At 45.1% G+C, this 22,851-nt stretch overlaps 1 protein-coding gene across 2 annotated transcripts in view; it reads right to left on the bottom strand.

Annotated features, from left to right (window-relative positions):
• The window catches only part of LOC124043227 (tubulointerstitial nephritis antigen-like), a 78,733-nt gene extending 57,140 nt beyond the window's left edge, over positions 1-21,593 (bottom strand). The window contains exons 1-3 of one of the 2 annotated variants that reach the window (XM_046361561.1): positions 21,413-21,593; positions 15,355-15,660; positions 4,595-4,661 (exon numbers count right to left, since the gene is read on the bottom strand). In XM_046361561.1, coding sequence (XP_046217517.1) covers positions 4,595-4,661; positions 15,355-15,658 — 371 coding nt within the window. In that variant the 5' untranslated portion in view covers positions 15,659-15,660; positions 21,413-21,593. Of the gene's footprint in view, positions 1-4,594; positions 4,662-15,354; positions 15,666-21,412 lie in introns of both variants that reach the window. The other variant, XM_046361560.1, reaches the window with a different exon arrangement.
• Between the last annotated feature and the right edge of the window lie 1,258 nt (positions 21,594-22,851).

Genomic DNA, 22,851 nt, shown 5'->3' on the forward strand with positions numbered 1-22,851 from the left:
ATTTATCAATAAGGTAAACTACATTTCTGCTCTGGCAAATCGAAATATATTTTCTAGAAACAAGCACAAAACCCTGAATAAGTCATCATTTTAATTTTTCTTTTACCTTCAGTTAAGAACAAATTCTTATTTACAATGACGGCCTACCAAAAGGCCTCCTGCGGAGACGGGGGACTGGGTTTAAAATAAATAAATAAATAAATACAATATAAAGAGAGAGAGAGAGAGAGAGACAACACTACATAAAGAGAGACCTAAGACAACAACAGTAGGGTAGCAACACAACCTAACAACAACATGGTAGCAACACAACATGGTAGCAGCAAAAAACATAGTACAAACATTATTGGGCACAGTCAACAGCACAAAGGTCAAGAAGGTAGAGACAACAATACATCACACAAAGCAGTCACAACTGTCAGTAAGAGTGTCTATGATTGAGTATTTGAATGAAGAGATAAATCTGTCCAGTTTGAGTGTTTGTTGTAGCTCGTTCCAGTCGCTAGCTGCAGCGAACTGAAAAGACGAGCGACCCAGGGATGTGTGGGGACCTTTAACAGAATGTGACTGGCAGAACGGGTGTTGTATGTGGAGGATGAGGGCTGCAGTAGATATCTAAGATAGGGGGGAGTGAGGCCTAAGAGGGTTTTATAAATAAGCATCAACCAGTTTACAGAGGAGTATAGTGTGCAGTGATGTGTCATATAAGGAGCATTGGTGGCAAATCTGATGGCGGAATGGTAAGAACGTCTAGCCGCTCGAGAGCACCCTTACCTGCCGATCTATATATTATGTCTCCATAATCTAGCACAGGTAGGATGGTCATCTGAATCAGGGTTAGTTTGGCAGCTGGGGTGAAAGAGGAGCGATTTCGATAGAGGAAACCAAGTTTAGATTTAACTTTAGCCTGTAGCTTTGATATGTTCTGAGAGAAGGACAGTGCACCGTCCAGCCATACTCCCAAGTACTTGTATGAGGTGACTACCTCAAACTCAGTCAGTTGATTATTGACATGTTTTTCCAACACTTTTGATAAACAGGACACAACCAGTGCTGCTATAGCATCAGGTTAGAGTAATGCACAGCTGAGCGGTGATTATCTTCTGGAAGGTTTATACAGCATTGGGTCTCTAATGCCTATCAAACACAGAAGCCCCAGTCTGAATGAACATACTCGGCTTGGCCTGTGCAGTATATTGGTTAACGAAATCCTAGCTGGGATGTTACTGTAGTTTAGCCTGTATTAGTTAACTAAAACCTAAATGGAGTGTTACTGTAGTTTAGCCTGTATTAGTTAACTAAACCCTAGCTGGGATGCGACTGTAGTTTAGCCTGTATTAGTTAACTAAACCCTAACTGGGATGCTACTGTAGTTTAGCCTGTATTAGTTAACTAAACCCTAGCTGGGATGCTACTGTAGTTTAGCCTGTATTAGTTAACTAAACCCTAGCTGGGATGCTACTGTAGTTTAGCCTGTATTAGTTAACTAAACCCTAGCTGGGATGCTACTGTAGTTTAGCCTGTATTAGTTAACTAAACCCTAGCTGGGATGATACTGTAGTTTAGCCTGTATTAATTAACTAAACCCTAGCTGGGATGCTACTGTAGTTTAGCCGGTATTAGTTAACTAAAACCTAGCTGGAGTGTTACTGTAGTTTAGCCTGTATTAGTTAACTAAAACCTAACTGGAGTGTTACTGTAGTTTAGCCTGTATTAGTTAACTAAAACCAAGCTGGAGTGTTACTGTAGTTTAGCCTGTATTAGTTAACTAAACCCTAGCTGGGATGCTACTGTAGTTTAGCCTGTATTAGTTAACTAAACCCTAACTGGGATGCTACTGTAGTTTAGCCGGTATTAGTTAACTAAACCCTAACTGGGATGCTACTGTAGTTTAGCCTGTATTAGTTAACTAAAACCTAACTGGGATGCTACTGTAGTTTAGCCTGTATTAGTTAACTAAAACCTAACTGGGATGCTACTGTAGTTTAGCCTGTATTAGTTAACTAAAACCTAACTGGGATGCTACTGTAGTTTAGCCGGTATTAGTTAACTAAACCCTAACTGGGATGCTACTGTAGTTTAGCCGGTATTAGTTAACTAAAACCTAACTGGGATGCTATTGTAGTTTAGCCGGTATTAGTTAACTAAACCCTAACTGGGATGCTACTGTAGTTTAGCCTGTATTAGTTAACTAAAACCTAACTGGGATGCTACTGTAGTTTAGCCTGTATTAGTTAACTAAAACCTAACTGGGATGCTACTGTAGTTTAGCCGGTATTAGTTAACTAAACCCTAACTGGGATGCTACTGTAGTTTAGCCTGTAGTAGTTAACTAAAACCTAACTGGGATGCTACTGTAGTTTAGCCGGTATTAGTTAACTAAATCCTAACTGGGATGCTACTGTAGTTTAGCCTGCAATAGTTAACTAAACCCTAACTGGGATGCTACTGTAGTTTAGCCGGTATTAGTTAACTAAAACCTAACTGGGATGCTACTGTAGTTTAGCCGGTATTACCATCTGTATAACTATCACTGAGCTTCTGAATTACTACATGTCGTTCACTACTCCCCAACACTGGGAGAGCAGAAGGAGAAGGAGAGGAACATATGGAGGAAGGGAGGAGAAGAGGAGGAGAGTTGCCAGACACTGGGGATTTGAAGAATGTGTTGTTCCCATCTAGCCCTTGTAGAGGTAACCCATCCTACCCCTGTCTCTAGCCCCAAAAGGTCCACTGTTACCCAATATTGCGCAATGTTTCCCAATGTTGCCAAATGCTCAGTGTTGTTTTGCAGGGTGATGTGCAACCATATTGAGCGGTTGCTTTTCGTCTGCTGCTTGTTTGATAAGATGCAATACTCTTTCATCTCATGAAGGCGACAGCTACATTAAACCAAATGAATGGACAGGGGTCCCAAAACTCTCCATGGATAATGTGTGTCTGTCTGTGGTACAACCAGAAAGGTCACGTCATCAGATCAAAGTGTTTGAAGGAGTGATCACTGTTTGAACAGAGAGACGTAAAGAAATGGAGTGAGAGGGGAGAGGTGGAGACAGAGATATACAGTGTCTTAGGAAAGTACTCAGACCTCTGGACCTTTTCCACATTTTGTTACGTTACAGTCTTATTCGAAAATAAAATAAAAATCCCCTCAATCTACACACAATTCCCCATAATGACGAAGCAAAAACAGATTTTAAGAAATTGTTGCTAATTTATAACATATAAAACTCTTAAATATCACATAAGTATTCAGACCCCTTAGTCAGTACTTTGTTGAAGCACCTTTGGCAGCGATTACAGCACTGAGTCTTCAGACTTGCCACACCTGTATTTGGGGAGTTTCTCCCATTCTTCTCTGCAGATCCTCTCAAGCGCTGTCAGGTTGGATGGGGAGCGTTGCTGCAAAGCTATTTTCAGGTCTCTACAAAGATGTTTGATCGGGTTCAAGTCCGGAGTCTGGCTGGGTCACTGAAAGACATTCAGAGACTTGTCCCGAAGCCACTCCTGCGTTGTCTTGGCTGTGTGCTTAGGGTCGTTGTCCTGTTGGAAGGTGAACCATCAGTCTGAGATCCTGAGTGCTCTGGAGCAGGTTTTCATCAAGAATCTCTCTGTACTTTGATCCATTCCTCTTTTCATCACTCCTGACTGGTCTCCCAGTCCCTGCCAATGAAAACCATCCCCACAGCATGATGCCACCACCATGCTTCACCGTAGGGATGGTGCCAGGTTTCCTCCAGACGTGATGCTTGGCATTCTTGGTTTCATCAGACCAGAGAATCTGGTTTCTCATGGTCTGAGAGTCTTTAGATGCCTTTTGGCAAACTCCAAGCGGGCTGTCATGTGCCTTTTACTGAGGAGCGGCTTCCTTCTGGCCACTCTACCATAAAGGCCTGATTGGTGGAGTGCTGCAGAGATGGTTGTCCTTCTGGAAGGTTCTCCCATCTCCACAGAGGAACTCTAGAGCTCCGTCATCGGGTTCTTGGTCACCTCCCTGACCAAGGCCCTTCTCCCCTGATTGCTCAGTTTGTCAAGACGGTCCACTGTGTTCTTGGGGACATTCAATGCTGCAGATTTTTTTTTCACCCTTCCACAGATCTGTACTTTGACCTAATGCTGTCTCGGAGCTCTACGGACAATTACTTCAACCTCATGGCTTGGTTTTTGCTCTGACATGCACTGTCAACTGTGGGACCTTATATAGACAGGTGTGTGCCTTTCCAAATCATGTCCACATCAATTGAATTTACCACAGGTGGACTCCAATCAAGTTGAAGAAACATCTCAAGGATGATCAATTCAAACCGGATGCACCTGAGCTCAATTTTGAGTCTTATAGCAAAGGGTCTGAATACTTATTTAAATAAGTATTTATGTTTTTTATTTTTCATACATTTGGCAAAATTTCACAAAATAACTGTTTTTGCTTCCTCATTATGGAGTATTGTATGTAGATTTCTGAGGACTTAAAAAAATTGAATCCATTTTAGAATAAGGCTGTAACCTCACATAATGTGGGGAAATGAAGGGGCCTGAATACTTTCTGAATGCACTGTACAGGGAGAAAAGAGAGGAAGAGGTTAGAGACACGTACCATAAGTTGCAGTTCTCTTTGTATGTCTGTCCTGAGAGGAATTTGTGGCTGTTCCTTTCACAGGTGCCTGGAAGGAAACAAAGGAAGGAAATTCAGAAAGATGCTGACAGCCGATAGGATCACATTAATGATAACTTTTTAGTCCAGTTGTGGCGGAAGATCTGAGAGGCTGACTCATACAGATTCCTCCACTATATCTTCTCACCACACTCCCATGTATACACACACACACTCTACACTACACACACACACTCTACACCGCACACTCCACACACACACACTACACACACTCTCTACACTACACACTCTACACTACACACACACTCTACACTACCCACTACACACACACTCTACACTACACACACTCTACTCTACACACACACTATACACTACACACTCTACACTACACACTCTCTACACTACACACACTCTACAATACACACTCCACACACTCTCTACACACACTCTACACTACACACACTCTACACTACGCACACTCTACACTACACACACTCTACACTACGCACACTCTACACTACACACACTCTACACTACGCACACTCTACACTACGCACACTCTACACTACACACAATCTACAATACACACTCCACACACTCGACACACACACTCTACACACACTCTACACTACACACACTCTACACTACGCACACTCTACACTACACACACTCTACACTACGCACACTCTACACTACACACACTCTACACTACGCACACTCTACACTACGCACACTCTACACTACGCACACTCTACACTACACACAATCTACACTACACACTCTACACTACACACACCCTCTACACTACACACTCCACACACTCTACACTACACACACTCTACAATACACACTCTACACACACACTCTACACACACACTCTACACACACACTCTACACAGACACTCTACACTACACACTCCACACACACTCTACACTACACACACTACACACTCTACAATACACACTCTACACTACGCACACTCTACACTACGCACACTCTACACTACACTACACACAATCTACAATACACACTCCACACACTCGACACACACACTCTACACACACTCTACACTACACACACACACACTCCACACACTCTACACTACACATACACACACACTCTACAATACACATCCACACACTCTACACTACACACACACACACACACTCTGCACTACAAACACACACTCCACACACTCTCTACACTACAGACACACACTCTACACTACACACACTTAAAAAATATATATTTTAGTAATGAGTGGATACATTTTCACAGACACACACACACTTCACACTCCAAACAGACACACACACACACACTCCACACTCCAGTCACACACAGACACACACTCTACACTACAATACACACTTCACATACTCTACACACACACTCAACACACACACTCTGCACACACACTCGACACTCTACACTACACACACTCTACACTACACACACTCTACACTACACTACACACTCTACACTACACACTCTCTACACTACACTACACACTCTACACTACACACTCTCTACACCACACACACTCTACAATACACACACTCTACAATACACACAATCTACAGTAATGAGTGGATACATTTTCACAGACACACACACACTTCACACTCCAAACAGACACACACACACACTACACTACACACTCCACACACTCTACAATACACACTCCACACACTCTACAATACACACTCCACACACTCTACACACACACTCTACACACACATTCTACACTACACCCTCCACAAACTCTACCCACAAACTCTACACTACACACAATCTACAATACACACTCTACACTACACACTCTACACACTCTACACTACACACTCCACACACACTCTACAAACACGCTCTACACTACACACACACTCTACACTACACACACTCTACAATACACACTCCACACTACACACACACACTCTACAATACACATCCACACACTCTACACTACACACACACACTCTACACTACACACACACTCTACAATACACATCCACACACTCTACACTACACACTCTACACACACACACACACACACACACACACACACACACACACACACACACACACACACACACACACACACACACACACACACACACACACACACACACACACACACACACACACACACACACACACTCTATACACTACACACACTCTACACTACACACTCCACACACACTCTACAAACACGCTCTACACTACACACACACTCTACACTACACACTCTACACACACACACACACTCTACACTACACACACTCTACAATACACACTCCGCACTACACGCACAAACACACTCTACAATACACATCCACACACTCTACACTACACACATACACACACACTCCGCACTGCAAACACACTCTACACTACACACACACACACACACACTCCGCACTACAAACACACACTCCACACACTCTCGACACTACAGACACACACTTTACACTACACACACTTTTTAAAATGTTATTTTAGTAATGAGTGGATACATTTTCACAGACACACACACACTTCACACTCCAGACAGACACACACACACACTCCACACTCCAGACACAGACACACACTCCTCGCTACAGACACAGACACTCCAGACACAGACACACTCTACACTCCAGACACTCCAGATACAGACACACACTCTACACCCCAGACACAGACACTCCAGACACAGACACACACTCTACACTCCAGACACAGACACAGACACTCCAGACACAGACACACCCTCTACACTCTAGACACAGACACACACTCTACACTCCAGACACAGACACACACTCCAGACACAGACACTCCAGACACAGACACACACTCTACATTCCAGACACAGACACACACTCCACACTACAGACACACAAAGGCACGCAGGCTTGAGGGGCACACGGGCATGCTCAAACGCCAGCAGGAGAGGGAAAGTCACCCACGTGTCCACAAACACACACCCACACACAGAGTGTGTAGTGAGAGAGTTAACGGTAACACCCTGGCTGTGAGGTGTGTAGTGAGAGAGTTAACAGTAACACCCTGGCTATGAGGGGTGTATTGAGAGATTTAACAGTAACACCCTGGCTGTGAGGTGTGTACTGAGAGAGTTAGCAGTAACACCCTGGCTGTGAGGTGTGTAGTGAGAGAGTTAACAGTAACACCCTGGCTGTGAGGTGTGTAGTGAGAGAGTTAACAGTAACACCCTGGCTGTGAGGTGTGTAGTGAGAGAGTTAACAGTAACACCCTGGCTGTGAGGTGTGTAGTGAGTGAGTTAACAGTAACACCCTGGCTGTGAGGTGTGTAGTGAGAGAGTTAACAGTAACACCCTGGCTGTGAGGTGTGTAGTGAGAGAGTTAGCAGTAACACCCTGGCTGTGAGGTGTGTAGTGAGAGAGTTAACAGTAACACCCTGGCTGTGAGGTGTGTAGTGAGAGAGATAACAGTAGCACCCTGGCTGTGAGGTGTGTAGTGAGAGAGTTAACAGTAACACCCTGGCTGTGAGGTGTGTAGTGAGAGAGTTAACAGTAGCCCCCTGGCTGTGAGGTGTGTAGTGAGAGAGTTAACAGTAACACCCTGGCTGTGAGGGGTGTAGTGAGAGAGTTAACAGTAACACCCTGGCTGTGAGGTGTGTAGTGAGAGAGTTAACAGTAGCACCCTGGCTGTGAGGTGTGTAGTGAGAGAGTTAACAGTAACACCCTGGCTGTGTTAACAGTAACACCCTGGCTGTAGTGTAGTGAGAGAGTTAACAGTAACACCCTGGCTGTGAGGTGTGTAGTGAGAGAGTTAACAGTAACACCCTGGCTGTGAGGTGTGTAGTGAGAGAGTTAACAGTAACACCCTGGCTGTGAGTGTGTGTAGTGAGAGAGTTAACAGTAACACCCTGGCTGTGAGGTGTGTAGTGAGAGAGTTAACAGTAACACCCTGGCTGTGAGGTGTGTAGTGAGAGAGTTAACAGTAACACCCTGGCTGTGAGGTGTGTAGTGAGAGAGTTAACAGTAACACCCTGGCTGTGAGGTGTGTAGTGAGAGAGTTAACAGTAACACCCTGGCTGTGAGGTGTGTAGTGAGAGAGTTAACAGTAACACCCTGGCTGTGAGGTGTGTAGTGAGAGAGTTAACAGTAACACCCTGGCTGTGAGGTGTGTAGTGAGAGAGTTAACAGTAACACCCTGGCTGTGAGGTGTTAGTGAGAGAGTAACAGCACCCTGGCTGTGAGGTGTGTAGTGAGAGAGTTAACAGTAACACCCTGGCTGTGAGTAGCACCCTGGCTGTGAGAGAGTTAACAGTAACACCCTGGCTGTGAGGTGTGTAGTGAGAGAGTTAACAGTAACACCCTGGCTGTGAGGTGTGTAGTGAGAGAGTTAACAGTAGCACCCTGGCTGTGAGGTGTGTAGTGAGAGAGTTAACAGTAGCACCCTGGCTGTGAGGTGTGTAGTGAGAGAGTTAACAGTAGCACCCTGGCTGTGAGGTGTGTAGTGAGAGAGTTAACAGTAGCACCCTGGCTGTGAGGTGTGTAGTGAGAGAGTTAACAGTAGCACCCTGGCTGTGAGGTGTGTAGTGAGAGAGTTAACAGTAACACCCTGGCTGTGAGGTGTGTAGTGAGAGAGTTAACAGTAGCACCCTGGCTGTGAGGTGTGTAGTGAGAGAGTTAACAGTAGCACCCTGGCTGTGAGGTGTGTAGTGAGAGAGTTAACAGTAGCACCCTGGCTGTGAGGTGTGTAATGAGAGAGTTAACAGTAACACCCTGGCTGTGAGGTGTGTAGTGAGAGAGTTAACAGTAACACCCTGGCTGTGAGGTGTGTAGTGAGAGAGTTAACAGTAACACCCTGGCTGTGAGGTGTGTAGTGAGAGAGTTAACAGTAGCACCCTGGCTGTGAGGTGTGTAGTGAGAGAGTTAACAGTAACACCCTGGCTGTGAGGTGTGTAGTGAGAGAGTTAACAGTAACACCCTGGCTGTGAGGTGTGTAGTGAGAGAGTTAACAGTAACACCCTGGCTGTGAGGTGTGTAGTGAGAGAGTTAACAGTAACACCCTGGCTGTGAGGTGTGTAGTGAGAGAGTTAACAGTAGCACCCTGGCTGTGAGGTGTGTAGTGAGAGAGTTAACAGTAACACCCTGGCTGTGAGGTGTGTAGTGAGAGAGTTAACAGTAACACCCTGGCTGTGAGGTGTGTAGTGAGAGAGTTAACAGTAGCACCCTGGCTGTGAGGTGTGTGTAGTGAGAGAGTTAACAGGTGTGAGGTGTGTAGTGAGAGAGTTAACAGTAACACCCTGGCTGTGAGGTGTGTAGTGAGAGAGTTAACAGTAACACCCTGGCTGTGAGGTGTGTAGTGAGAGAGTTAACAGTAACACCCTGGCTGTGAGGTGTGTAGTGAGAGAGTTAACAGTAACACCCTGGCTGTGAGGTGTAGTAGTAACACCCTGGCTGTGAGGTGTGTAGTGAGAGAGTTAACCGTAACACCCTGGCTGTGAGGTGTGTAGTGAGAGAGTTAACCGTAACACCCTGGCTGTGAGGTGTGTAGTGAGAGAGTTAACCGTAACACCCTGGCTGTGAGGTGTGTAGTGAGAGAGTTAACCGTAACACCCTGGCTGTGAGGTGTGTAGTGAGAGAGTTAACCGTAACACCCTGGCTGTGAGGTGTGTAGTGAGAGAGTTAACCGTAACACCCTGGCTGTGAGGTGTGTAGTATTGTATTTGGGGTTTGGGGAACCCTGAGCTGCAGTAATCTTCTGTTGGAATGTCCTGTTGGCTTCTGTCCTCTGTGTCCCAGGGCTAACAGGTCCTCATCATGCCTTAACAAGCTTAATTATACACACACTTAATGAAAACCCTGCCACCTCCAGGGGGTTCCAGGGGACAGGGGCGCCACTCTACCTCACACATCCCACCCCTCACTGGGCAAAGACAAACCACCCCCCCCCCCGTGTGGCCTCCGAGGGTGGGGTCAATTTAAATTCCATCTAGACCTCCTCAGTATAGGATTAGACATTCCATGGAGTTTGAATCAAAACGTATAATCCATGTATTAACCTCATGGTCCTTTTTTCAACGTTTTCTCAGCACTATTTCCTTTCCAATGTCGTTTGTCATTTTCAAATGTTTACAGGGTCATTCCAATGTTCAGTTGAAGTCCTACACTGACTGGGACAGATATCTACACCATCTCTGCTGACCTCTTCCCTCTAACACTCCCCTTGTGTAGAAGGAGGTTCAGTTGCCAACGCTGTGTTGGGCCCTGCAGGAGACTGCTGTGTGATTTATGGTAGTAACACTGTAACACTCCAGAAGCTACTCCTCCTTCAGCTGTCTGTCTGTCTGTCTGTCTGTCTGTCTGTCTGTCTGTCTGTCTGTCTGTCTGTCTGTCTGTCTGTCTGTCTGTCTGTCTGTCTGTCTGTCTGTCTGTCTGTCTGTCTGTCTGTCTGTCTGTCTGTCTGTCTGTCTGTCTGTCTGTCTGTCTGTCTGTCTGTCTGTCTGTCTGTCTAACTCTAAAAGCCTAAGCCGTTGGGGTGGCGGGGGGCTAACATATGGAATTGTTTTAAGATGGTGATACCATGGACCATTAACACGACACTACACACTCCAGACACAGACACACAGACACACAAAGGCACGCAGGCATGAGGGGCACACGGGCGTGCTCAAACGCCAGCAGGAGAGGGAAATGCACCCAAGCTACCAGCCATGCAGGCACCCACGTGTCCACAAACACACACCCACACACAGAGTGTGTAGTGAGAGAGTTAACAGTAACACCCTGGCTGTGAGGTGTGTAGTGAGAGAGTTAACAGTAACACCCTGGCTGTGAGGGGTGTAATGAGAGAGTTAACAGTAACACCCTGGCTGTGAGGTGTGTAGTGAGAGAGTTAACAGTAACACCCTGGCTGTGAGGTGTGTAGTGAGAGAGTTAACAGTAACACCCTGGCTGTGAGGTGTGTAGTGAGAGAGTTAACAGTAACACCCTGGCGGTGAGGTGTGTAGTGAGAGAAATAAACAGTAACACCCTGGCTGTGAGGTGTGTAGTGAGAGAGTTAACAGTAACACCCTGGCTGTGAGGTGTGTAGTGAGAGAGTTAACAGTAACACCCTGGCTGTGAGGTGTGTAGTGAGAGAGTTAACAGTAACACCCTGGCTGTGAGGGGTGTAGTGAGAGAGTTAACAGTAACACCCTGGCTGTGAGGTGTGTAGTGAGAGAGTTAACAGTAACACCCTGGCTGTGAGGTGTGTAGTGAGAGAGTTAACAGTAACACCCTGGCTGTGAGGTGTGTAGTGAGAGAGTTAACAGTAACACCCTGGCTGTGAGGTGTGTAGTGAGAGAGTTAACAGTAACACCCTGGCTGTGAGGGGTGTAGTGAGAGAGTTAACAGTAGCACCCTGGCTGTGAGGTGTGTAGTGAGAGAGTTAACAGTAACACCCTGGCTGTGAGGTGTGTAGTGAGAGAGTTAACAGTAACACCCTGGCTGTGAGGGGTGTAGTGAGAGAGTTAACAGTAACACCCTGGCTGTGAGGTGTGTAGTGAGAGAGTTAACAGTAACACCCTGGCTGTGAGGGGTGTAGTGAGAGAGTTAACAGTAACACCCTGGCTGTGAGGTGTGTAGTGAGAGAGTTAACAGTAGCACCCTGGCTGTGAGGTGTGTAGTGAGAGAGTTAACAGTAACACCCTGGCTGTGAGGGGTGTAGTGAGAGAGTTAACAGTAACACCCTGGCTGTGAGGTGTGTAGTGAGAGAGTTAACAGTAGCACCCTGGCTGTGAGGTGTGTAGTGAGAGAGTTAACAGTAACCCCCTGGCTGTGAGGTGTGTAGTGAGAGAGTTAACAGTAACACCCTGGCTGTGAGGTGTGTAGTGAGAGAGTTAACAGTAACACCCTGGCTGTGAGGGGTGTAGTGAGAGAGTTAACAGTAACACCCTGGCTGTGAGGTGTGTAGTGAGAGAGTTAACAGTAACACCCTGGCTGTGAGGGGTGTAGTGAGAGAGTTAACAGTAACACCCTGGCTGTGAGGTGTGTAGTGAGAGAGTTAACAGTAACCCCCTGGCTGTGAGGTGTGTAGTGAGAGAGTTAACAGTAACACCCTGGCTGTGAGGTGTGTAGTGAGAGAGTTAACAGTAACACCCTGGCTGTGAGGGGTGTAGTGAGAGAGTTAACAGTAACACCCTGGCTGTGAGGGGTGTAGTGAGAGAGTTAACAGTAACACCCTGGCTGTGAGGTGTGTAGTGAGAGAGTTAACAGTAACACCCTGGCTGTGACGTGTAGTGAGAGAGTTAACAGTAACACCCTGGCTGTGACGTGTAGTGAGAGAGTTAACAGTAACACCCTGGCTGTGACGTGTAGTGAGAGAGTTAACAGTAACACCCTGGCTGTGACGTGTAGTGAGAGAGTTAACAGTAGCACCCTGGCTGTGACGTGTAGTGAGAGAGTTAACAGTAACACCCTGGCTGTGACGTGTAGTGAGAGAGTTAACAGTAACACCCTGGCTGTGACGTGTAGTGAGAGAGTTAACAGTAACACCCTGGCTGTGACGTGTAGTGAGAGAGTTAACAGTAACACCCTGGCTGTGAGGTGTGTAGTGAGAGAGTTAACAGTAACACCCTGGCTGTGACGTGTAGTGAGAGAGTTAACAAAAGGTTTTGAAGTGTTTGTCCTATATCTAGGAGACATAAGAAAGCTCAGAAAATATTGTATTTTTTGGGGACACATATTTCACCCTTTATTTTTGTTGGCACAAAACGATCTCCATACTTCCATTGATTTGTATGGGTTACCTTCAGATGAGTCCTGTGGCACGTAGAGCAAAATATTGATTTGTAGCCCACACGGTTTCAGACGCCACAGTACAGACACTTGGCACATCAGCGTTACCGACTTCAGACGAGTCCCATGATACTACAGACGTTTTCGTGAGAAGAACAATTTTCAGGATGTCTCATAGTCTGACAAACACAGCCATAGCTGCAGATACGGTGGGCCAACATTGAGAAGCAGCCCATGCAAAAAATAGATATCTCTAGCTTAAACTGAATGGATTTTGATGGGGATTTGTTTATTATGTTTCTTACAGTATATTAACTCACGAGTGTATCGAGAAACTCTTCTTAACTCCATCACTACTCCATAATGGTTCTGTGTAGTGGGAACTAGGAGAGGTGAACCTAACCCGAAACCTAACCCTAACCCTTAACTTGAGCTAATAGTTCTGTGGAGTGGGCACTAGGAGAGGTGAACCTAACCCTAAACCTAACCCTAACCCTTAACTTGAGCTAATAGTTCTGTGGAGTGGGCACTAGGAGAGGTGAACCTAACCCTAAACCTAACCCTAACCCTTAACTTGAGCTAATGGTTCTGTGGAGTGTGATCTATGAGAGATGATCTAACCCTAACTCTTATCTTGAGCTAATGGTTCTGTGGAGTGGGAACTAGTGTAACCGATGTGAAATGGCTAGCTAGTTAGCGGGGTGCGCGCTAATAGCGTTTCAATCGGTGGTGTCACTTGCTCTGAGACCTTGAAATAATTGTTCCCCTTGTCCTGCAAGAGCCGCAGCTTTTGTGGCGCGATGGGTAACGATGCTTCGTGGGTGGCTGTTGTTGATGTGTGCAGAAGGTTCCTGGTTCGAGGAGAGGGACGGAAGCTATACTGTTACATTGATGCTGTTTACCCGGATCACTGGTTGTTGTGGAAAAGGAGGAGGTCAAAAGGGGGGTGAGTGTATGATTTGAATGAAATGGTTTTGGAATTTATCCTACAGTTTGTCTGATAAGGTGAGCTGAGAGATGGGAAAGAGCAAGTGAGGTAGAGAGAGTGAGAAATGAAGGTGTCACTCCTTTCTCTTTCCCCCGTCTCCCACAGGCTAAGGTGTGTTTATGTCCCTCTTTGGGAAACGCAACCTCCCTGTCATCTAGCGAGCACATACCTACCTCGACCTGTCCCTACTTCCTGTCCCGTTCCCGTCGCCTATCTCTCCCTCTCTCTGCATAGTGTGCATTCTTTCTCCTGACCTCTGACCTCCCCCTCCATCTGTCTCAGACTAATAAGAAGACTACTGTTCCTGGTCTCTTCTCAGGTTGGGCCCTGCTGCCAGCAGAACATTTTACACCTCCACAACAACTAGCAGAGTTATAGTGTATGTGAAGCATGTTTTTACTTTGAAAGCAGAGAAAGTGAACCCACTAATCTCTTTTGACTCATCACATACACTGCTGCTACTGTCTATTGTCTATCCTGTTAACTAGTCACTTTATCCCTACCTATATGTACACATCTACCTTAATTACCTCGTACCCCTGCACATCGACTAGGTGCTGGTCCTCTATGTATATAGCCAAGATATCGTTACTCATTGTGTATTTATTCTTTGAGTTAATAGAAAAATAAGATTTCTCTTTTTTTCTTTCTGCATTTTTGGGAAGCGTCCGTAAGCACTTCCCTGTTAGACTACACCTGTTGTTTGTGAAGCATGTGACAAACATTTTATTTTACCACAGTGTGCTAAGGTTTCACAGGCCAATGGGACCTCCTACCTAATGTACTGTGACAGTTGAAACATAACTTTGCCTGTGCGTAGGATTAGCAGTTGGTAGTTGCCATTCATTCAGTAGTCCCATACACTCAGTGTGGGACCTGAATACTTTGGCTACTCTACAGGTCTCCACTGTACTGGCCCTTTCTGTTTGAATCCTAAGTGGCAGGCCCATACACACGCACACACCATACAACCTCCCCACACACACCCTCTCACTTACCAATGAAAGGGGGTGAGATGCCCAGACAGTGGCCCCAGAAGTCAGGGCAGCAGTCTGAGATGGTTCGGTTACAGAACAGGTCACAGTAACAGATGGTGTCCAGGTAGGGTACCGTACACTGGTCGTCCCGGCCCGGGCAGCAGCCCCCTCTCCGCTCGCAGTACGACCCAAACGGGTCCCTGATTCCCCCCATGTGCAGCGGGCTCATCAGCTCCCTCTTGGTCCTCCTGGATGTGCCTCTGGCCGCCATACTCTCCGACACCACCAGGAGGAGCACCACTGCTATGGCCGCTAGAAGCTTCATTTCTACCCTGACAGAAGGGACAAAGAAGAACATCTGTTAGGATGCTGTGAGCAGGTCATAAGTTATGTAGACACTGATAGAGTGTCAGGTCAGACATTTGTCAAAATCCTAATAGATTCTTTCTATTACAGGGGCTGAGTCACTGGCTTACTGGTGCTCTTTCATGCTGTTCCTAGGAGGGGTGCGTCACTTGAGTGGATTGAGTCACTGATGTGATCTTCCTGTCTGGGTTGGCACCCCCCCCTTGGGTTGTGCCGTGGCGGAGATCTTTGTGGGCTATACTCGGCCTTGTCTCAGGATGGTAAGCTGGTGGTTGAAGATATCGCTCTAGTGGTGTGGAGGCTGTGCTTTGGCAAAGTGGGTGGGGTTATATCCTTCCTGTTGGGCCCTGTCCGGGGGTGTCATCGGATGGGGCCACAGTGTCTCCTGGCCCCTCCTGTCTCAGCCTCCAGTATTTATGCTGCAGTAGTTTATGTGTCGGGGGATAGGGTCAGTTTGTTATATCTGGAGTACTTCTCCTGTCTTATCCGGTGTCCTGTGTGAATTTAAGTATGCTCTCTCTAATTCTCTCTTTCTTTCTTTATCTCGGAGGACCTGAGCCCTAGGACCATGCCTCAGGACTACCTAGCATGATGACTCCTTGCTGTCCCCAGTCCACCTGGACGTGCTGCAGCTCCAGTTTCAACTGTTCTGCCTGTGATTATTATTATTTGACCATGCTGGTAATTTATGAACATTTGAACATCTTGGCCATGTTCTGTTATGATCTCCAACCGGCACAGCCAGAAGAGGACTGGCCACCCCTCATAGCCTGGTTCCTCTCTAGGTTTATTCCTAGGTTCTGGCCTTTCTAGGGAGTTTTTCCTAGCCACCGTGCTTCTACACCTGCATTGCTTGCTGTTTGGGGTTTTAGGCTGGGTTTCTGTACAGCACTTTGAGATATCAGCTGATGTACGAAGGGCTATATAAATTAATTTGATTTGAATAAGATGACAGGCCTAGTCCTGCTTAGAGATCAACAAGTGAGATATGTAGGTCTAACAGTAGGATAATTTATTCAAATCTAACAGCAAGCCCAAAAGTCACACTCAGTGGGTCATTTAACAGCTGGAGAGAGTTCTTAGGAAGATGGAAGGAGGAGAAGCTGGAGAAGGAGGAGAAGCTGGAGAAGGAGGAGGATGAGGAGAAGGAGGAGGAGGCCTGAGCTGCATGCCAACTCTGCAAGGTTTCCCTTGACAGTGGGCTCTGACTGAAATATCAACCCGTGATAACACCTACGTTCATCTGGTTCCTTTATGAAACAATCCACTCACATCCTTCAACAGGGTCATACAGTGTATCAAAAGGATCAACTAACTGTAATAACATACAAACATACATTTGATTTGATGTAAAGGGTGAACCTAGTGTAACAATGGATGATTAAAGTCCCCTATTTCTTTAAACCGCTTCCTATGAGAGGTCTCAAGACAACAGAATACCTCTTGTTTCAGAACTTTTTAAATAAGGCCTGTCATTTGGGTTTAGATTATTTCAACATAACTAGTAAGAATAGTAACATAGCACCTTTTCATGTAATAAGTGTTTATAAATCAACAAGTATGGAACATATCGCACATATCCAAAACAGATTCAAATGGAGCGTTTACATCTAACAGGTTAGGGGCGTTTACATCTAACAGGTTAGGGGCGTTTACATCTAACAGGTTAGGGGCGTTTACATCTAACAGGTTAGGGGTGTTTACATCTAACAGGTTAGGGGCGTTTACATTTAACAGGTTAGGTCAAGATTTTAAAGGACCTCTCCACAAATCCTTACGCTACTCTTCAAAGAACTCTATAGCATTCACAGAATGTTCTACTGTATTTCAATTTGAACAGTGCAAATCTACACTTCACTATGATGAAGAGAAAGGTAAAGCTGCAAAGATTGAACTGCCCAATACTGTCACTGTATTTCAATGGTTTCAGGTCTGAGACATTACTAGACTGTGTCAATGTCCCAAATGACACCCTTTTCCCTATAAAGTGCACTACTTTTGACCAGGGACCATAGCACTCTGGTCAAAAGTAGTACACTTTATAGGGAATAGGGTGCAGCCCTGGTCAAAAGTAGTGCACTATGTAGAGAATAGAGTGACATTTGGGATAAAGCCTGTAAGCCTGCTATAAATATGGCTCTCTGGGGTCTCTTTGCATAATACGTTGTTCGATGCGGCCACACTAAAATAGCACTCAATGCAATACTTCACTGTTTATTAAAAAAGGGACATTCCACCTCCGCTCAGTCAAAAAGGGGGGTTGTGACATTATTATCATCAACATGAGAATATAAAGCTATCACGTCATCATGGAAACAAATGTCCTGCTGTCTGTCAGAGCTAATCTGTCAATCTTCAGGAAATGTCCCAAAGAGCATGCCTCTTTCTCTCTCTATCCTGTCCTACACAGACTACGCCTCTCTCTATCCTGTCCTACAAACCACGCCTCGCTCTCTATCCTGTCCTACAAACCACGCCTCTCTCTCTATCCTGTCCTACAGACCAGGCCTCTCTCTCTATCCTGTCCTACAGACCAGGCCTCTCTATCCTGTCCTACAAACCACACATCTCTCTATCCTGTCCTACAAACCACGCCTCTCTCTCTATCCTGTCCTACAGAACACATCTCTCTCTATCTTGTCCTACAAACCACACCTCTCTCTATCCTGTCCTACAAACCAGGCCTCCCTCTTTATCCTGCCCTACAGACCAGGCCTCTTTATATCCTGTCCTACAGACCAGGCCTCTTTCTATCCTGTCCTATAGACCAGGTCTCTTTCTATCCTGTCCTACAGACCACGCTTCTCTCTCTATTCTGTCCTACAGAACACATCTCTCTCTATCTTGTCCTACAAACCACACCTTTCTCTCTACCATGTCCTACAGACCACACCTCTCTCTATCCTGTCCTACAAACCAGGCCTCCCTCTCTATCCTGTCCTACAGACCAGGCCTCTTTCTATCCTGTCCTACAAACAAGCCTCTCTCTATCATGTCCTACAAACCACGCCTCTCTATCCTGTCCTACAGACCATGCCTCTCTCTTTCCTGTTCTACACATGTACAATATATACAGTTGAAGTCGGAAGTTTACATACACCTTAGCCAAATACAGTTTAACTCAGTTTTTCACAATTCCTGACATTTAATCCAAGTAAAAATTCCATGTCTTAGGTCAATTAGGATCACCACTTTATTTTAAGAATGTGAAATATCAAAATAATAGTAGAGAGAATTATTTATTTCAGATTTGATTTATTTCATCACATTTCCATGGGGTCAAACGTTCCCATACACTCAATTAGTATTTGGTAACATTGCCTTTAAATTGTTTAACTTGGGTCAAATGTTTCAGGTAGCCTTCCACAAGCTTCCCACAATAAGTTGGGTGAATTTTGGCCCATTCCTCCAGACAGAGCTGGTGTAACTGAGTCAGGTCTGTAGACCTCCTTGCTCGCACAAACTTTTTCAGTTCTGCCCACAGACTTTCTATAGGATTGAGGTCAGGGCTTTGTGATGGCCACTCCAATACCTTGACTTGGTTGTCCTTAAGACATTTTGCCACAACTTTGGAAGTATACTTGGGGTCATTGTCCATTTGGAAGCCCCATTTGCGACCAAGCTTTAACTTCCTGACTAATGATGTTGCTTCAATATATTCACATAATTTTCCTTCATCATGTAGCCATCTATTTTGTGAAGTGCACCAGTCCCTCCTGCAGCAAAGCACCCCCACAACATAATGCTGCCACCCCCGTGATTTACAGTTGGGATGATGTTCTTCGGCTTGCAAGCCGCCCCCTTTTTACTCCAAACATAACAATGGTCATTATGGCCAAACAGTTCTATTTTTGTTTTAACAGACCAGAGGACATTTCTCCAAAAAGTACGATCTTTGTCCCCATGTGCAGTTGCAAACCGTAGTCTGGATTTTTTTATGGCAGTTTTGGAGCAGTGGCTTCTTTCTTACTGAGCGGCCTTTCAGGTTATGTCAATATAGGACTCTTTTTACCGTGGATATAGACACTTTTGTACCTGTTTCCTCGAGCATCTTCACAAGGTCTTTTTCCTGTTGTTCATTTGCAAAAAATGTTTTTTTTTTATGTTTTTGCTTTGTCATTATAGAGTATTGTGTGTAGATTGCTGAGGATTTTAATTTAATTGATACATTTTAGAATAAGGCTCTATGTGCAAAATGTGGAAAAAGTCAAGGAGTCTGAATACTTTCCAAAGGCACTGTACATAGACATAGAATCCCTGGTCACTTTAATAATGTTTATGAATATACTGTTTTACTCATTTCATATGTTTATACTGTATTCTATTTTATTGTATTTTAGTCAATGCCACTCCGACATGGAGAGAATCTTGACCACACCTTTTTGGCTGGTGTGTGAACTCTCACTCTCTGCACAGCCATGGGACGGACAAACAATGGCCCTTAGCCACATCTTATTGTGTGTGATTGTATCATCAACACCACCATCAGCCTTGCTTTGGTTCCATGGTAGCGCCTCAGACATACAGAATGACACAGTACCGTAGTCAGCCTTGCTTTGGTTCCATGGTAGCGCCTCAGACATACAGAATGACACAGTACTGTAGTCAGCCTTGCTTTGGTTCCACGTTAGCACCTCAGACATACAGAATGGCACAGTACTGTTATCAGCTGTAGCCTTGCTGTTGATCCCTCCAGCACAGTAACAGAAACAGTAACAGAAAAGCCTCATCGCACAACCAACTTATAGACATTCCACAGTTATTATAACCCATAACGACTGCAACTCAGAGGGATGCAGTGCCCTAGAACCAGCTGCTCAACAACTTCCAGAGTCCATTGCCGGCTGCCTGTCTGCGTCATATTGTATGGAGTCATGAGGGTAGAACACTGAACAAGCACAACACACCCTGGTTTCATCTCACCTGGGCAGTATCATTCACCTGTGCTGAGACAGCCAGACAAACAAACACACCCACACACGTACACGCATAGACACACACACCAACTCTCTTTTCTCTCTCACCTCTCTTCACATACAGACAAATAGGATCAGCTGAACTTTGAAACATTGCTTCACAACCCACTAGATAACTCAATCACTCACAGTCAGTATCAGTCTAAAAGCATTTCAATGGAGTGAGGTATTTCTAGAGAGTTCTAAGAGTGTGTCATGGAGTCCTTGAGTTCTGTTTACTTTTATTCTCAACTCAAGGATACACTAAACAAAGCAACCATTTATTTTACAGGTGTCACACAAATCTCCCTTGGTTTAAAACAGGAGACACAGTCCAAAGACAAAATTAACAATAATCTTAGTATCTAGAATACATAAGATGTACACTACACTTTCAGACATTTTCCACATATCAAGTCTAATTTTGTAGTATTATATGTGGGTTAAATCATAGTTTTTAAATCTTTTTTTTATTAACCCTTTATTTAACTAGACAACTAATCTAATTCTGAAAACAAACTTTCCTAAGAATCTTATTAGGAAGCCTGAACATATCTGAAACTAGTCACAGTAAATGCTAATTACAATCACATTATAACAAAACTAGCATAGCCAAGGAAATCCAACTAGCTTTATTTATTTAGTTGTTTACCATCAAACCTGCTTCCAAAATGTTTGTTACATTTTTTAGATAATGATGTGAATCCTGCACCTGTCTGATCTGGCTCAGAGAAAGGGAAAGAGGTAATCCATTTTACCTTGTATGTGTGTTCTGTGAAAATCTCTCTTCTTGTTTGTAATCCAATAGAAAAACCCAGTCCTGTAAATGATGAAATGATTTTCTGCTGCTTTCTCTGTAATTCATACACAGCGAGAAAGTCTGTCTCCCTTTCTCCCTCACTCTCTTATCATTCACTGCACTGTCAGGCTAAACAACTGAGTTATATATACTGTACAGCCACTAAGTATGAACAAACCACTCCTCCCTCCCCCTCCTTCACACTCTCTCTCTGCCCTATCCTTCTGACTCCTAGCCTAATCCTTATTTTCTCTCTCTCTTGAATAAACCTAAAACAGTTATTTTCAAAAGCAACTGCCATTTAGCTCATTCTTTCTATTTTGTCCCTGTGATTAAGCTTTTTTAATTTGTGACATCATCACAGGGTCATCCACTTGTTTCCCTTTGGCACAGTGACCACCTCGCTACCCCCTAGTGGTCACTAGAAAAACTTGACAAAGGGTGGTTTGAAAAGACTCACCTGTACCATGGTTAGCACAGCTGCAGTAAAAACAGTAGCATTACTGTTACAAAATTATTCCGCTGCTCTGTCGTTCGCTAAACTAATGTCCAATGGCATGGTGTAGCGTTTGGTCAGCCAAGGAGTCTGGGTAGCCAGACAACATGAACACACCTTTACAATATGTCCACTATCTGTCAGGATTTGGCCAGGGTTGTTCCGGTTTTGGACACTACATGCCCCCATTGTGCTTTTTGACCCTTTTGTTTTCCCTTGTTCCCAGTTATTATTTGCACCTGTGCCTCGTTTCCCTTGATTGTATTTAAACCCTTAGTTTTCCTCAATTCTTTGCTCTGTGTTTGAATGTTGGCCCCCAGCCCCAGTGATGCTGTGAACATATGTTGCTCCAGTTGGACTCTCTTGTGGTACTCTGTTTTTGTTCTTGTTTATTTATTTTTGATTATCTTTTGAGGCCTGCCCCCCCCCCAGGGGTCAGATCTTTTCCCTATCTCCTCCCGAATGAGCTGCTATGGATACCTACATCAACGTTCTGGCAGCAGGCCTCATGTGTCCATCCACCTCTCCGGCGGGAGCAGGGTTTTTCTTTGTGGCCAAAAAAAACGGTGGATTACATCCTTGGATCGACTACCGGGGACTCAATGTCATAACCGTCAGTAACCGCTACCCGCTACCCCTTATGGCCATAGCCTTTGAGCAGCTCCAGGAAGCAGTTGTCTTCACCAAGCTTGACCTGCAGAACGCATACCATCTTGTGCGGATCAGACCCGGTGATGAGTGGAACACGCCTACTGGTCACTACGAATACTTGGTGAGGCCCTTCGGCCTGACCAACGCCCCGGCTGTGTTCCAAGCGCTCATAAACGATGTGCTTAGGGATATGCTTAACATATTCGTGTTTGTTTACTTGGATGACATCCTCATCTTTTTGAGCTCCCTTC

This window comes from Oncorhynchus gorbuscha, linkage group LG09, assembly GCF_021184085.1.
Source record: "Oncorhynchus gorbuscha isolate QuinsamMale2020 ecotype Even-year linkage group LG09, OgorEven_v1.0, whole genome shotgun sequence".
Lineage (NCBI taxonomy): Eukaryota > Metazoa > Chordata > Actinopteri > Salmoniformes > Salmonidae > Oncorhynchus > Oncorhynchus gorbuscha.